Source organism: Eulemur rufifrons, chromosome 16 (genome assembly GCF_041146395.1).
Source record: "Eulemur rufifrons isolate Redbay chromosome 16, OSU_ERuf_1, whole genome shotgun sequence".
In the NCBI taxonomy this organism is placed as follows: domain Eukaryota; kingdom Metazoa; phylum Chordata; class Mammalia; order Primates; family Lemuridae; genus Eulemur; species Eulemur rufifrons.
Genome location: NC_090998.1, coordinates 4,960,078 through 4,975,372, shown reverse-complemented (window position 1 = coordinate 4,975,372; position 15,295 = coordinate 4,960,078). Strand labels below are relative to the sequence as shown.

At 36.2% G+C, this 15,295-nt stretch overlaps 1 protein-coding gene across 1 annotated transcript in view; it reads right to left on the bottom strand.

Moving 5' to 3' along the window:
- Window positions 1-1,255: 1,255 nt before the first annotated feature.
- The window catches only part of TIGAR (TP53 induced glycolysis regulatory phosphatase), a 33,773-nt gene continuing 19,733 nt past the window's right edge, over window positions 1,256-15,295 (bottom strand). The window contains exon 6 of the mRNA XM_069490802.1: window positions 1,256-1,314. Within this exon, the coding sequence (XP_069346903.1) occupies window positions 1,285-1,314 (30 nt within the window). The 3' untranslated portion in view covers window positions 1,256-1,284. The remainder of the gene's footprint in view (window positions 1,315-15,295) is intronic.

The window sequence follows — 15,295 nt, the reverse complement described above, 5'->3', positions numbered from 1 at the left end:
CAAGATAATGAATCTACATGCTTTCTCCTTCTGAGGTTGGTGTTCCCAGAATTCCTTCTTTAATCTCCATCCAGCGACCAAAACACAGGAAGCAAAGATGCTTATTACACATTTACATTTCTCTGTATTCAAATTCCCATCAGCGTATGCCTAGAGCTTTTCATTATCTGACTTGAGCCATCAGTTACTCCCTTTTAATAAGTAATGTAAAAGAGCTTAGTATAGAGTTCACCATTTTGATTGGTGTTCAAATTACCTTCTGGCAAAGTCCACAAAGGGAATATGTCCTTTTTAAGAGTCTGAATATCAAAGTCCTCCACAGTATAGAGGAGTAAGGGAGAGCCATTGGGACAGATACAGGAGCACAGGTCAAGGTGCTTTCTTTCCTTGGTCACACAAAACAGATTTATCCAAGGTAGGTTAGTATTTTTTTAGAAGTTCATATTTCAGAAACAAAAGGCAGATGGGACCAGTGATTCTTAATTTTGTTTCTGGCCCACAGGACCGGAAAACCCACAGAGATGAAACAGTACTAAAATAATCACTGGGGATAAACAGGCCTTCATTCCCTTGTATTAATAGAAGGAGGATTAAACATTGAAGAGGAAAAAAGATGTACTGTGGAAGTTTCCCTTGCACAGGCTGGAAGAGTTTCTTTCTCTTTCCATAGAAATCCTCCCTGACTAAATAAAGGAAAACTAAAGCTTTTAACATACACACAAAAATAATGAAGTGAGGATGGGAGAGGATAAGGGAAAAAAAATGTGAATATGTCACCTGTGCGTGGACACATGTGTAGTCAATTTTATGATACACTGTATATATGTAGCTGCTAGAAGCTTCAATGACCTAACCATAGATAGGGTTTCTAGTATTTAAAGCCCAACCTTTATTTTGTCCACATAATTATAAAAATCCTTCCGGAACAAAGATATCATTATAACACACATATGTGTATAGATACTTACTGTTTATACAGAACTATTTTTATATCTTAACTCATTTAACACTTAAAATCACATAGCTTCCACTTCTAGCTATGACAGAGTAACCAATACTAGATTTGCCCTTTTGCCAAAAACTATAAATCGGAACAAAATATATGAGGCAGTTGTTTTCAGGCATGGAGTAGCACAGGAATATCATCCTTGGCATAAAGGAAGCTCACCAGTTAAGTCCCATGATCCTCCCAGCTTTCTGCCTTACGAGTGCTGATAGCACAGAACAGGGAGGTGGAACCCAGGCAGAGTGGCAATCTCACTGAGCCGAGAGAGCGGCCGGACTTCACAGGGCAAGGCAGCTGAGAAGACGGAGCTGTGAAAAGGGGAGATTTCAGACATCTGTGTGAGCATTCACTGCAGGTCTTTGGCCAAAGACTGGGTAGCACACGCACAGGGAAAGATACAGTAAGTCCTAACAAAGATCACCTGCTATAGCACTAGGAGATGGACAGTGAGTGATACCAGAGGTCAATGCTGACAAACATTGGAAAATCAACCAAGCCAGGGTGAAGAGACCTTACTGAGTTCATTGGCATTTAAAAGGCTGTGTTTTATAAGTAAGGACTAAGCCCCAGAGAAAGAGAGTACATGCTAAGACTAAATTCAAAACTGAAATAGACTTGCTCTAACAGGGAATCATACCAATCCTGACTAAACTACGAAGATCTTCTGATAATTTAACTGCCTGCCAGAACAAAACTCAACATTCTTTAAAGGAAGATGGCATGATCCACACTCAATACGTGGTATCATCTACAATCGGTAACAATAAAATAAAATGACTGGACATGAGAAGAAATAGGGAAAAAATAGCCCACAGTCAAAAGAAAATGCAGGCACAGAAATAAAACATAAGATGACCTAAAAATAAAGAAAATTAATATAAATTATCTGAAGAACAGAGAAAAAAATAAGTTTAAAAAAATGAGCAGAGACTCAATGTTCTGTGAGACATTATCAAGGTGTCCAAAATATGTGTAAGTTGAGTCCCAGAAGGAAACAAGTGGAAAAAGTTGGGGAATAAGAAATATTGGAAGACATAATGACTAAAAATTTCCCCAAATTGTTTAAAAATAAATGTAATAAAACAAGGAGCTCAGAAAACCCCAAGCTAGACAAATAGAAAGAAGATCACACTTAGGTGTATCACAAACTGCTAAAAATCAAAGAGAAGGAGAAAACGTGAAAGTTGCTACAAAAAAATTGACACTTTATATGTAGAGGAACAACTATAAGGAAAATGGTGGATTTCTCATCATAAATAATGGAAGCCAGAAGACAATGGAATGACACATTGAAAACATTGAAAGGAAAGGTACTTACCCAGAATTATATGTATAGCAAAAATATTCTTCAAAATTAAGGTAGAATAAAAGCCAAGAAAAATTGTTGCCTGGATGAAAAGAAATAACACTAGATGGAAATTTACAAATAGAGGAAGAAAGAAAGCCATCAGTGAATATGTGAGTAAATTTACTGTATACTTTCTTCCTCTGATTTCTTTAAAAGACTATTTAAAGCAAAAATTGTAACACTGTATTGTGGGGTTTATAACATTAATATATACTGCAAAATTCCCACACAGGATGAGAGAGGTAAATGGAACAATATGGCTACAAAATTACAAGATTGTACATGAAAGTCACACAATAGTACCTCTAACTAATCTGTAATAAATCAAGGATGTGTATTGTAATCCCACAAGCAACCACTAAAATAATGATAGTAATAATAATGAAAAGAGGTATGAGTAAAAAGCCAACAGAGGCATTAAAACAGGATACTAAATAATATTCGATTATTCCAAAAGAAGGCAAGGGGGAACAATAGAACAAAAATCAAATGGGACAAACAGAGAAATGAAAGACTAAACCAAATTACATCAATAATTATAGTAAATATAAATGGGCCAAACACTACAACTAAAGGCAGGAATGGTCACACGTGATTTAAAAAAATACTCAACTATATGTTGTCTCTAAAAGGCATACTTGAAAGAAAGGAATGGAAAGATATGCAGTGAAAACAGCAAACATAAATATGAACTTACTATATTAATGTCATAAAAAATAGGCTTCAAGTCAAGGAATACTGTCAAAGATAAGAGAAATACTTCTTAATTATAAGGGCCAGTTCATCAGGAAGACATAAAAATCAGAAAGGTTAATAATCTAAAAACAAAGCAACAAAATACATGAAGAAAACTGACAAAATTGAAAGAATAGGCAAGTCCAAATCTTATTTGGAGATGTGAACACCCCTCTCTCAGTAAATGATTAAGCAAGTAGGCAAAAAGTTAGTAAGGATATAGATCTCTGAACAACACTATTAATGAACTTCATCTAATTGACACTTATAAACCACTAAATCCAACAACTACAAAATACATTCTCTTTCTAAGTACAAATGAAATGTCCATCAAGATAGATCATATGTTGGGCAAATAAACAAGTATCAACTGTAACCGAAAAGTTCAAAATCTTACAAAAATATGCTTTTCTACCATATGATTAGAAATCAACAAGATATTTGAAAAATCTCCAAATATTTTGAATAGCATATTTATATATAATATATGGATCAAAGAACAAATCAAAAGTAAAGTTAGAAAATAAGTTTAACTAAATGATAATGAAAACAACATACCAAAATTTGTGGTAGGCAGCAAAAGCAGAGCTTATAAGGAACTCTATTTTAAAAGCTTATGTATACAAAGAAAGAAGGTTCAAATCAATCTACATTTCTTCCTTAAGACTCTAGGGGGAAAAATAAAAATTAGATTCTAAAGAAGTAGACAGAAAGTATTAAGAGCAGAAATGAATGAATTAGAAAACAAACAACATTAGAGAGGTTGGTTTCAAGAAAAAATTAATACAACTCAAAAATACCTAGCCAAGAGTATTAAAAAAGAGAGAAAACACAAAATACCAATTTGAAGAATAAGAGAGGGGATATCACCACAGATCCTGCAGAAATTAAAAAGATAATGAGTGAACATTAAAAATAACTTCATAGCAATAATTTTTTTTAATTTCAGGATATTATGGGGGTACAAACATTTGGTTACATGTAACGCCCAAGCCAGAGCTACAACCGTGCCCTTCCCCCATACAGTGCGCTCCACCTCCATTAGTTGTAAGGTTACCCTCCACCAACCCCCCATCTGACCGGCACCCAATGAACATTACTACCATGTGAGCACCTTAGTGTTGATCAGTTAGTACCAATTTGATGGCGAGTAGATGTGGTACTTGTTTTTCCATTCTTGTGATACCTCACTTCAAAGGATGGGCTCAAACTCTATCCAGGATAATACAAGAGGTGCTAGATCACCATTGTTTTTTGTAGTTGAGTAGTACTCCATGGTATACATAGACCACATTTTATTAATCCACTCATGTATTGATGGGCACTTGGGTTGTTTCCACATCTTTGCAATTGTGAATTGTGCTGCCATAAAGATTCGAGTGCAGATGTCTTTATTATAGAATGCCTTTTTTTCCTTTGGGTAGATGCCCAGTAGTGGGATTGCTGGATCAAATGGTATTTCTATTTTTAGCTCTTTGAGATATCTCCAAATTACTTTACACGGGTGTTGTACTAATTTGCAGTCCCACCAGCTGTGTAAGAGTGTTCCAATCTCTCCACATCCATGCCAGCATTTGTTCTTTTGGGACATTTTGATAAAGGTATGGCAATAAATTTGACAACTTCAGTGAAAGGGGTAAATTACTTGAAAAATCCAAACTTACAAAAACTGACACAAGATGACACATAAAATTTGAATAGTCCCATATCTCTTTTAAAAATTAAATTAATTATGAAAAAATTCCCACAAAGACAAGTCTAGGTTCAAATAGTTTCACTAATAAATTCTATTGAACATTTCAAATAAAAGCAATCCTACCCAAACTTTTCCAGAGTATTACCTCCTAACTTGTTTTATAATGACAGAATGACTTTGATTTCAAAACTTGACAAGGAAATTGTGAAAAAGAAAACTACAACTACAAATTAATAATTGTTGTGAACATAGATACAAAAACCCTTAATAAAATATAGTAAACCAAATCCAACAATATATAAAAATTATAATAATACATTATGACCAAATAGGGTTTATCCCAGGTATGAAATGTTGGTTTAACATCTAAAAATCATATTAACAAAATAAAGGAGAAAAAATCATATCAGTTCAATAGATACAGGAAAATATTAGATAAAATTTAATACCAATTTATGACAAAAACTCTCAGCAGACTAGGGATGTAAGAAAACTTCATCTGATAAAGTCCTTCTACGAAAAACCTGCAGCTAACGTCATATCTTAAGATAGTTTAACAGCCTGATCTTAAATTAGGAACAGGCAAAAACATTTTCTTTCATTACAGATTGACTATCCCTTGTCTGAAATGCTTGAGACCAGAAGTGTGTTGGATTTCAGACTTTTTAGGATTTTGGAATATTTGCATACAAATATCGTGAGATATTTTGGGGATGAGACCCAAATCTAGACATGAAATTCATTTATGTTTCACATATCCATTACGCATATGGCATGGAGGCAATTTTATATAACATTCTAAATAATTTTGTGCATGAAACAAAGTTTATGTACATTGAACCATCAGAAAGTAAAGGTGTCACTATCTCATATCAGCATTCAAAAAGTTTTTAATTTTGGAGCATTTCAGATTTAAGATTTTTGGATTAACCTGTACCTCTATTTAATTGTACTAGCAGTCCTAGGCAGTGCAACAAAGCAAGAAACAAATGGAATACAAACATAAAAATGTCCCTATTTTGGGATGACATGAGTATCTATGTAGAAAGCTCCAAGGAATCTACAAAGCAACTACAAGAACTGAACTAAAAATAATATGTAAATTTAGCAAGATCAATATATATAAAAATAGGTTGAATGTTATGCATTAGCATCAAACAACTGTAAAATAAAATTTTAAATGAAAATGTAAAAATTCTATTCATACCAAGGTCAGAAAAATAGAATACTTAGGGATAAACAAAAATACAAAATAATTAGGGACACTGCTGTAACAAATGAGCACCAAGTTAAAAAATAATTAGGGACAAATTTAACAAAATAAATATTACAAAACATTGCTGAGAAAAATTAAAGTTATAAATAGAGAGAGACACTGTGCTCCTAATTTGCAAGACTCAATATCGTTACGATGTCAAGCACAGTCTCAGCAGGCTTTTTCACAGAGATGGACAAGCTGATTTAAAAATGTACATGGAGCAAGAGACTCTAACTGTATTACAAACATATAAAACAGCCTCACTGGGGTTGTGGGGCAAAGGTCTGACCTAAGCAATTTAGGAAATGAGTGGCATCTGTAGAGTAAAGGCAAAAGGAACCATACGTAAGCACTATGCTCTCGCTAGTGACTCCAGATGGCCACATAGAGAAATATTTGTAGATACGTACACATAAACGGATTGGTATACAAGCATATTTGTCCTTGCCCTGTTAGCTGAGAAAGCCTAAAAGAAACTGTACCCCAATAGTAACAAGCACACCTAGCATCCAAATTTTTGTTTTTAATACCATTGTCCAATAATAAAAGGAAGCACAGCTCCTTGGAGAAATGGCTGCTTCCAGGAACGTGACATGAAATATATAATAGGAGCCTGGAGTGTCTGGTACTGATAGAAAGCAAGGAAGTGTTAAGAAAACCAAGCCAAGTTGATGGGGACAAGCCAAAGGGACACAGAGCCAACTGAAAGAGCCCCCAGTGGCTAAAGCTGGAGCAATTTGAGCAACAACAAAAAAAGTAGTACGGGATTATAACCCAGAGTATAAAATAACTATTCATGAGTCTAAAATGATATAAATAAATGGTTAAATAAGGGAATTAAAAGTAAATCTTCTTTGCAGAATTCCAAATAACCCATAGATACTCCATCCTCAAAAAGGAGCATAAATTCACACTCCTTGTGTGCACATAGCGACTTCCAAGAACACAGTATGGAAAGGTGGGAAAAAATAACTTCATAGCAGAGAAACCTGACAATCACTACCTTAGCCAGGTGCCCAAGGACGACTCCACTGATCAAATGAAATAAGTCATATTTTAGTATGTACCCTCGATAGGATGTGATGAAAATGGCACTTTTTTTCTGTGGTCTTCCTTCCAAAAACCCATAATCCCAGTCTAATCATGAGAAAAATATCAAATTCCAATAGAGAGGCATCTTACAAAATACTTGACCAGCACTTCTCAAACTGCCAGGGTCATTAAAAAAAAAATCAAAAACATAGAAAGTGTGAGAAACTATTATAGCCAAGAGGAGCCTAAGCACAGAAAAATATATGCTACATGTTCTCACTCATACATGGAAGCTAAAAAAGTTGATCTAGCAGCAGAGAGTAGAATAGTGGCTCCCAGAGGCTAGAAGGGAAGGAGAAAGGGGAGGATGGAGAGAGTTTACTGAATACAAAATTACAGCTAGATGGGAGAAATAAGTTCTAGTGCTATGCAGCACTGTAGGGTGACTATAGTTAATAATTTATTGTATATTTTCAAATAGCTAGAAGAGAGGATTTTGAATATTCCCAATACAAAGAAATAAATGTTTGAGGTGATGGATATGCTAATTACCCTGATTTGGTCATTACACATTGTATACATGTATCAAAATGTCACACTGTACCCCATAAATATGTACAATTAACATAGTATGTATCAATTTAAAAACAAGCAAGGATAATTGCACAACAATGTGAATGTACTTCATGCCACTGAACTGTATGCTTAAAAATAGTTTATCTGGTAAATGTTATCTATACATATTTTATCACATTAAAATAAGCAAGGGTAATGAAATAAATAATACACATACATGAGGAGCCTAAGCAGACATGACAACTAAATGTAAGAACATGGTGCCCTGGATGGGATTCTGGAATAGAAAAATGAAATTAGGTAAAAATTAAGAAAATTTGAATAAACCATGGACTTGGGTTAATAATGTATCACTATTAGTTCATCAATTATAACAAAATGTAACACACTAATATACAAGGTCAATAATAGAGGAAGCTGGGTCAGGTATATGGGCACTCTCTGTACTATCCTCTCAATTTTTCTATAAAACTAAAATCTGTTCTAAAAAATACTGTATTTTTTAAAAACGTATGTGGAAATACAAAGGACCTGACATTGACCAAAACAAACAAACAAAAAACCAGAAAAAGAACAAGTATATAGGTAACTTATACATTTGATTTCAAGACTTGCTATAAATGTACAGTAATCAGGACAGTATGCTATTTGAATATGAATAGATGAACAGATAAACGGGACAAAATAAGAGCCCAGAAATAGACTGACACTTACATGGTAAATTGATTTCTGACAAGGGCCAAAGAAATTCAGAGGAAAAAAATCTTTTCAATAGATGCTGCTGGAACAATTGGATATCCAGGTAAATATAACCATGAACCTTGACCCACTTACCTCACACCACACACAAAAATTCCAGATGGATCTAGATGTAAATATAAAAGTTAAAAATTACAAATCTTCTAGAAACAGAATTTCTCCATAACCAGGGAGTAGGCAAAGATTTCTTAGACAGACAAAGCAATAACTATAAAACAAACACAATGGTAAATTAGTTTTATGAAAATCAATAACTTCTTATTTTAAAAAAACATTAAAAATGATGAAATAAAATTATGTTTTATGATAAATATATGGACTGGAAAAAATTATATATCATTATATATGTGTGTATAGATGCACACATAATACATATATACACAGAGCGAAGAACTTATATATCGAAAATATATAAAGAACTACAACTCAACAATAAAAAGACAACACAATTTTTTAACGGGCATCTTACAAAGGAAGCTGTATAAATAACCAATAAGTACTGTACATTAAAAAGTGCTCTATATCATTAGTTAAAAGGAAATAAAAGTTAAAACTGTAGAATGGCTAAAATTAAAAAGCCTGACATCATCAAATGTTGGTAAGGATTTGGAACACCCAGAACTCATGGTTTGTGAGCATAAAAAAAGTATAACCATTGTGGGAAAAGGTCTGGCATGTTTCTTGTAAAACTAAACATGCACCTACACCCACCCTGTAACTCAGCAATTCCACTCTTAAGATTACTTTCCCAAGAGAAGTGAAAACATATGCTCACAAAAAGCCTTGCAAAAAATATTCATAGCAGCTTTATTCATAATAGACCTAAACTGGAAACAGTCCATGTATTCAACGGAAGAATAAACGAACTGTGGCATATTTATGCATTGGATTTCAATGCAGCAATAATAAGGAATGCCAAATTAGCAATGAGCATACCTAGTGCCCAGATTTTGGTTTCTAATTGCCATGTCTACCAAGGCTCTTTCATTTCATTTCCAAAAACCTAGGGCTCTTTGGAGAAAAAGCTCATTCTGGGGCTGGGGCTGGGAAAGAATGAGATGAGCCTAGAATACCCTGTTATGCCAGAAAGTAAGGAAGTGCTGACCGGATGATGAGACTATGTCAACAGAACATAAGAGGCAGCCTGAAAGGGATCCCAAAGGATAAATCTGAGACAATGTAAGTGTAAAATAAATGATGACAATACTGTATTATAAGCCACTGAATAAGAACCTCTGAGTTCATACTGATATAAATAAGTAAGGGAGAAGGGACAGCTCTCTTAGTGTAGAATGCAAACTAATAAATATGGAAGCAAAAATAGAATCAGAAAATAATCAATAGAGGCTGAGAGAGTGAGTGCAAGTTTAATAAGAAACCAGATATATAATTTTACAGTGGACAGACTAGTAGATACACCACCATGTGCCTCCTGACATGACCCAAACACACACACATCCTTTCTGGGGTGCTTCTGACAAAATATACACCTTAAATCTAATAATGCAACACAAGACCTGGCCTATTTTTTTTTTTAATAACAAGGTCAAGAAAGACACAGTTCGGATTAAAGCAGCATGAAGAGAACTGACAACTAAATGCAACACATTGTCCTGAATTGGATCCTGGACTCAGAAAAAGAAAACAGCCACAATGACGATCAACGCAACAACTGACCAACTTTAAATATGGTGTGTGGATTAGATAATAGATCACATCAATGTCAAATTTCCTGATTTTGATGTTTATTCTGTGTTATATGTAAGAACATCCTTGATCTTACGAAATACACACTGAAATTTTGCAGGAGAAAAGAGTATGATGTGTCTGGGTTATTCTCAAATGAATCGGTCAGGGGAAAGGGGGGTAGAGGGAGGGAGAGGGAACACAAATGACAAATTTGGCAAATGGGGCAAAATGTAAGCAAGTGGTGAATGTGGGTACAGGGTATACAGGAGTTCCTTGCACTTTTCTTGCAACTTTTCTGTAGGTTTGATACATCAAAAATAAAAGCTTACCAAAACACATGCACATACACGCATTATTGTAATTATTCTCTAATGTGGGGATAGAGCAGCTCAGGGATATTGAGAGACTTGGTCAGCCACAAAATTATTAAGAGCCAGGCCTTGAACTTGAATCCAGGCCTTCTGACAATAGACCTTTTCAGTGTCACCGCCCTGTCTCATTAGACATTAATCAATGAACAAATTACCCACACAGTCCATACTGTTGAATAATAAACCAACTGACTGAAGACTGGGGGAAAAAATCTGACGTTTTTTAAGGACTTAAGAACATCCTAAGTTACCCGTTAGGATGATCTACTTGGCCACTCTGTTTTAAGAGAAAGGAACTGATGTCTTAATATACTTTAATTCGAAAGCTACACTTCCAAAATGATGGGGACTCAAAGGAAGATGGGTGAAAAGCATCATTTGCATAATTCAAGAAAATTTGACAGGAGCCCCATTCAGTGTCCAGGCAGGTGAGTGCCGCGTCTGACTCGAGATGCTCGGCCCAGCAGCACCGCTGTGCTGAATACTTTCCCTTCCATCTCCTCTGCCTGTGCTTCATGGAGCTGATAATTATGCCTAAGACCTAGGATGATCTATTTCAATTAGGCTACAACTCACCTTAATACAGCGGAGATATGTAACAGAAGCATTTACACAAATACAATTATGTATAAATGTATTTATTTTTTATATTTTTGAGACAGAGTCTCACTCTGTCACCCCAAGTAGAGTGCAGTGGCATCATCATAGCTCGCTGCAACCTCAAACTCCTGGGCTCAAGCAATCCTCCTGCCTCAGCCTCCCTAGTAGCTGGAACTACTGGCATGCACCAACATGCCCGGCTAATTTTTTCTATTTTTAGTAGAGACAGGGTCTCACTCTTTGCTCAGGCTGGTCTCAAAGTCTGGAGCTCAAGAGATCCTACCGCCTCAGACTCCCAGAGTGCTAGGATTACAGGCCTGAGCCACTGCTCCCAGCCCAATGTGTAAATGTAAATACACATATACATGCAAGTATACGTAATATAAAATAAACATATTTACCTACCCTAAATAGTATGGACAAATATTGCATCTCCTGCACAGGCCTGAGACACAGAATGAACATGAGATGAAAACATGAACGTACTGTACTCTCCGTATACCTGACTTTATGTATACCTAATTTTTAGTATACTTAATGTGAGCATGTCACTGCTTAGTAATGACATGGCCCTTACAGAAGTTAGTCAAAAGAAAGATGTTAGGCAAAGTATGTTTTTCACAAGAAAGTTTACATTAAAAAGCAATAAAGGGGAATCTGCATCAAAAAATGAAGATGTTGGATATGAGCAATTATCCATTAAAAAAAAGAAGAAAATGAAGATGAGTAGATGAGTAGTGGGAAGGACATGAAGGTAGGAAACAGGCAATTGGAAGCAGTGGTTTGAACTCCAGGCAGGAGGGAGCCCAAGGGACAGGCTGTGCCAGAAGCTCTGAGCCTGGGGTGCAGCCTGGAACTGGAAACTTCTGCCCATTCCTCCTGCTGGGCCTTGGACTAAACCCAACAGAAACAGGCAAGACTAGGGGGAGGGGGGATGAGTGGGGGAGCACAGAGGATTAGGGCAGTGGAAATACTCTGCATGACACCTTAATGGTGAGTGCATGTCATTATACATTTGTTCAAACCCACAGAATGCACGCCACCAATAGCAAACCCTCATGTAAGCTGTGGACCTTCGATGATAATGGTGTGTCAGCGTGGGTTCCTGCATTGCAACACGTGCACCACCCTGTGGGGAATGCTGACAGTGGGGAAGGCCGTGCATGTGTAGGGCAGAGGGTATGTGAGAAATACTCACACCCTCCTCTCAGTTTTGCTGGAAATCTAAAACTTCTCTATACAAATTAAGTCTTAAAAAACAAAAAGCAGGGAAAACATTACAAAGGAAATGACAAAACTTCATTAGATAAAAGACTCAGAAAAAATGGAGAGATCTATGATGTTCATGGAGGGAAAGATGGCATTCCTCCCTAAGCTAACCTGGAAATTCCACGTCCAGGCTCCTCAGTCTGCCCAGGTCCCTGCCAACCTCTCCTTTCTTCAAGTAGCTGGGAAGCTGGCTGCCACTGTCCCTGCCTCCAGCCTGGTGCGCCTACCGTGCCCCCTACAGTGCAACCAGGGTGGTCCTATGGAAACAAGTCTGGTTACTTCACTTTTCTGCCCCAAACTGACCAAAGGCAACCCATCTCGCTTGGGTCAAAGCCCAGATCCTTAGCACGGGTGGCCAGGACATGCATGCCTGTGTGCTTCTCCTTCCCCTCAGCTCTGTCCTCCTGTCACTCTCCCATCCCTCTTGCTCAAAGGGGTCAAGCCTGATCCCGCCTCAGGACACTCCCTGCCCCTTCCGCCTCTTTTCTCTCCTGACATCAGATCTCACTCCCTGCGGTGCTCTGACTGTCCTGCCCCACTAGCCCAGTACAGCAACATCCCTCCGACAAGTCTGTTCCCCTGCCCCTGCCTTAGTTTGCTCAACAGCACTGACCACAACCTGACCCGTTATACTGTCTTCCCGGATAGAATATAAATCCCACAAGCATGGGGACTTAGTCCATTTTTTGTTCATTGCTATGTATTCACAGTTCTTTATACTAGTTCTAATAGTTCTTATAGTAGCCTGGCATGTGTGCCAAGCTCAAAAAATGCGTATTGAATGACTAGATCATTGAACAAATACATGTGACTCCAATAAAAGGTGCAACAAAATTTTTCTGGAAATTGACCAATGAATTCCAAAATTTATATGGAATAAAGACGCACAAATACCTAAGGTAACTATTAAAATGAACAAGAAGTACTCACCCTATGGATAGTTAGTCGTGAAGCCACAATAACTACGTATGACACTGATCCGGGACTACAAAGTTAACTAAAACAGAACAGAGTCCACGGACTCCAGCATATATGGGTGCGTGAGGGTGTGACAGTGTAGAATCACAAATCAACTGGAAAAGGACAGAGTCTTAATGATGACGTTGTGATAGCTGTTTCACCCACGTGGAAAAGAACTCCATAAAATTAAATTCTCACCTTTTATTTTTTATACTATAAAAAATAAAATCCAGATAATTTCAAGATTTGACATTCAAAAGTCCTCTAAAACTGTAAAAAAAAAATGGAAGATTATTATATGACCTCATGATAGAGAAGTCTTCTTAAAGATACACACCAGAAAAAAAAAAAAAAAAATAACCCAAAAGCAATACAACCCATAAAGAACAAGACATATTGGTTTGTCTCAAAAATTAAAAACACAAAAAATGCATCATACATAAGTCTAAAAGACAAGTAACAAACTGGAAGATATTTGCCATGTATATAACAGAAGGAGGACTAGTATCCAGAATAATCAAACTACTCCTGCATCTCACTAAGAAATAAACAAACAGCGTGATGGAACAGTAGGTAGTGACTGTGTAACAGTGATTCACCAGTGAGGAAATACCAGAATTGTCGATATACATATGAAAAAAATGCCCACATTCATTAACAATCACAGAAAAGCTTATTAAAATGAGATATTTTTTACTTATCAGATTAGCAAAAACTAGTCAGACAGTATCAAGTGTTGACAAAGATGTGGAAAACAGGAACTCTGAATACTGCTAGTGGGACTGAAAAATAGTAAACCCACTTTGCAGAGCCATTTGGCTCCTGTGAAACTTGGAGATGTAGATCTTTTGACACAGCACAAGGAGTGATGCAAAAGACTATCCTCTGTAGCATTGTTTCTATAAGAAAATATTGAATATACCTAAATGCCCACTAATAGAAAAATAAATAAAATGTGCTATATTTATTCAATATAGGGTTTAAAATTAACTAGATCTATACGAATCAACACAGAGCTGAAGACATAATAAAGAACACATATAGCTTGATGATGTTTATGTACATCTTTAAAGCACCAAACCATACACTTCCTTACAGATACTAAGTGAAAATGTAAAGAACAGATTCATTGCCGTGGTTGCCTCTGCAGGAGAACAGACTGTGAGAACCGGGTAAAGGGAACTCTACTTACATCTTATTAATAATATTTTGTTTCTTTAAAAGAAAAGAAAGAAAAGATTACTTCTGTTTGGTAGGAATGTGCAGTGGGATATTTATTGTTTGTCCTTCTCAGTTATTTTTCAAGTTTTTATTTATAGTATACTTCCTCTGGTGCTCAAACACAGACACTGTTCCAGTGCTGGTAGAAAACTGGCTGTGCTGGACACATCGAAAGCAGTACGATACTGAACCTGACATACGATTCACATGATGCTCAAAGTAAATGTTGACTATGTGTGATTTTAGCCTTAACTGACAACCTTGGCATTAATCCTCTTAGAAGCTCAGACTCACACAGCTTCATCAACATGGTGACTTAAAAGCAACTACATGTAAAATACTTTCTTCATCTAGATAAGGACTTTTGGAGGACCAATCTTATGCACAAAATTAAATTAACCAAAATCCCTTTCCTCCAGTGCCATCTGGTGGAAAGAAGAGGCAGCCTCACCTGTACCTTCCACAAAATAACCACAGATGTGGTCAGAGCACCATTCTTCATTAGGAAACTCCTTCTTTTATTCTGATGTTACTATGGAGTGTACTATTAAGTACTTACTTCCTTTAAAGCCTGCCTGAAACTGGAAATTCTTTAGCCTACAGGTTAGATAAGAAGCAAGTGGATATTTTTCTTCATTCTCTTCTTAGTCAAACTTTTTCTTTGGCTTTCTGGGTTTCCCTTTTGAAGGAATTGTTTAGAAAAGGATATTCTTTTATTTTCTGCTCAAAGATTCCTTCTTTAATGTTTTTTACTCAAATAATATTTTAATTTCTT